The sequence below is a fragment of the Chaetura pelagica genome, unplaced genomic scaffold (assembly GCF_000747805.2).
Source record: "Chaetura pelagica isolate M959 unplaced genomic scaffold, ChaPel_1.0 scaffold382, whole genome shotgun sequence".
Lineage (NCBI taxonomy): Eukaryota > Metazoa > Chordata > Aves > Apodiformes > Apodidae > Chaetura > Chaetura pelagica.
The window spans coordinates 1,233,982-1,236,515 of NW_009952478.1; the positions used below are offsets into that span (position 1 = coordinate 1,233,982).

At 41.8% G+C, this 2,534-nt stretch overlaps 1 protein-coding gene across 1 annotated transcript in view; it reads left to right on the forward strand.

Annotated features, from left to right (window-relative positions):
• Window positions 1-464: 464 nt before the first annotated feature.
• EMB (embigin) overlaps window positions 465-2,534 on the forward strand; it is a 22,376-nt gene continuing 20,306 nt past the window's right edge. Inside the window, exons 1-2 of the mRNA XM_010008624.1 lie at window positions 465-482; window positions 708-799. Coding sequence (XP_010006926.1) covers window positions 465-482; window positions 708-799 — 110 coding nt within the window. The remainder of the gene's footprint in view (window positions 483-707; window positions 800-2,534) is intronic.

Genomic DNA, 2,534 nt, shown 5'->3' on the forward strand with positions numbered 1-2,534 from the left:
ACTTGGTTGGAGAAAATGAGCTGTAAAAGTACAAAGCATCTTCTTGCTTTTTCTTCAGCCTATAATCAGTATGTCACAACAATTTTCAGAGATTTATTTGCTTTCCTTCTACCACCAGAAATTCTGGCAAAGATTTCCAGCCGGAAAAAACTATTTCCCTGTATCAGAGGCTTTATTAACTATGCAAGTTTTCTTACCAGTCAGAGGATGGTTCAATATATGAATCCTTGCTCCAAAATGACCATCATATTTGCCAGGAGCAACTATGTGAGAGCAACTCAAAGTTTCTCTCTGGAAGTGAGAGAAAAGAAGTAGCTTGAGAGACAAATGGAAAATATGCTGGATGTTAATAGATGGAGCAAATTAGCCTTCATATGTCCAATTTAAATAGATGTAACTTCTGGATTCTCTCATTCCTGCACTTTCAGTCATCTAGAAAATCCAGCAGTAGTTCTTGTGGAACGATGGAGTATATTATTATGGTAAGAAAGTCTGGAGCTCTGAAACTTTTGAAGGCCTGTTTGGTACTTTTGCTCAATCAGTTCCTCTAAATTATGCTTCCTCCTTGCCTTTCCCCCTTCTGTTGCTTTGTGGCTTCTGTATCTCATACCATGAGTATAGGAACAGCTCCTTTGTGAATACTTCAATAAATGTTTATTTTCTTTCCATTCACCATTGGGTAAGTCTACGGTGTATACCATTGGCAGGTGACAAGCTCTGATGAGGAGCTGAGAAGGAATCCTGCAAAGGTGTTCATCATGTCTTCAGACTGCTTTGATACTCTATTCAAGGTGACTTGGTAGGAAAGACAGAAGCCAGTCCTATACAGGATATAATGTCAAGTCACACAAAGCAAATTATCTCCATGAGAACCCTACAAATTTTCATTCAACAAGAATTGCTCAAGCTAGGTCCTAGATCAGGCTGTCCTAGCAGCTCCATTCCTTCCATGGCAGAGTTTAGCCATACACTTCTACATAGACTTGCTTCAAATTAACCCATATACATGGTTTCCAGGTGGACAAAATCTGTCTCACCAAAAGTTGCTGCATAACCAACTGCTAACATAAGATTTTTTTTTTTCACCCATTCCAGGAATAACTAACTGGAACTTCAAACCAGGCCCTTCATATTTTAAGGCAGTCAACATACCCTTTTCTTTTTTCTTTCCCTCTCACTTCTCCCTTCTGCCCCTCCCATACCCTCCAAGAGATAAGGCTCTTCATGCCTCACTGGTTCAGACAAAAGAGTTTTCAGGTTCTAGTAATTTTTTTCCCTTTAAAAGATTAATATCTTCTGCCATTCCTAAACAGCCTTATCTGAATTGGATCTCTCTCTGAATCTTATCTATCTGTGCAATTGTAGCAGGCTGGCAGATTAACAAAACTCTCTAAGGAGAGGTTCAGACCTCTCCTTAGAGCACGCTGCTACTGTCCACTGCACACAGAACTCCACCTTGCAGCTGAATTTCAAAAGCAGCAGATTTACAGCTGTATAGGCATCACTGTACATGGACTACTCATATACATGACTTCCTACTTCTTGTACATTAGCTAAACAACCTTAGAGCTAGAGCACACACAGCTCCATACTATTGCTCCAAGCGTATGAATGATATCCATTCTTTCAACAACAGAACAGGCTCCTAACTATACAGGCTCCCATTTGGCCATCAGGAATCCTGAGTATTCTTGGGACACACAGCAAGAGCTTAATGAAACAATCGTGTTCCAAGTCTTTTGCCAGTAGTTATATTTATTTGGAGGTTTGTAAGGGAAAATGTTCAACTGAAGGATACTGTACTGGTGTTGGAAGACATGTATGGTAGTATGACCATGTGCACTGTGGGAAAATCAACACAAGGCATATTCTTGCTCTCCATATACTCCTATAGCTCTGCCAGCACAGGAGAGTGAAAATCATGTAAAGGCTTCATTGCACTGATCTTTTTGCATTATTGATACAAACCTTATACACAATTCAACTTTTGCATTAGCTGAAGTATCTGTAACTTGACAGGAAGAAGCAGCAAGTACCCCATCATGAGAGTCTCCTTCAGAGACTGCCAGAGATTTTATACTGTGAAATCCAAGCACAGTTATTTATCAAACAACAAACACAAATGCATGTAAATTACTATAAATGAATGGTTGTAGCATGTGTAGATATATACCTATACAGATGAAGCAATTACATTGTGATTTTAAAGGGTCCAAGCAGTGGTCAAAGTCTTGAGAAGCATTTCTTAGAAATGGTGGTTCTCAGGCATTGCTGCTCCAGCCAGGAGACTGACAAAAAGAGATGGCGAAAAGCTGCAGCTCTCATCCGGTATAACCCAGCTGCCCTGGAGCCACTGACCCTCAGAGCTGGGCACTCCAGAAGATCACCAGCCCAAGGGCAGAGACAGGCAGCCTTCCCTGGGCAAACCCAGCCCGGCCAGCTGCCTCGGAGCACTGCTCAAACCAAGGCGCTCCTGCAGCAACAGCCGCTTTCGCCCCAAAATGACACCCGACCCCAACTCCCCGCGTGGTGCC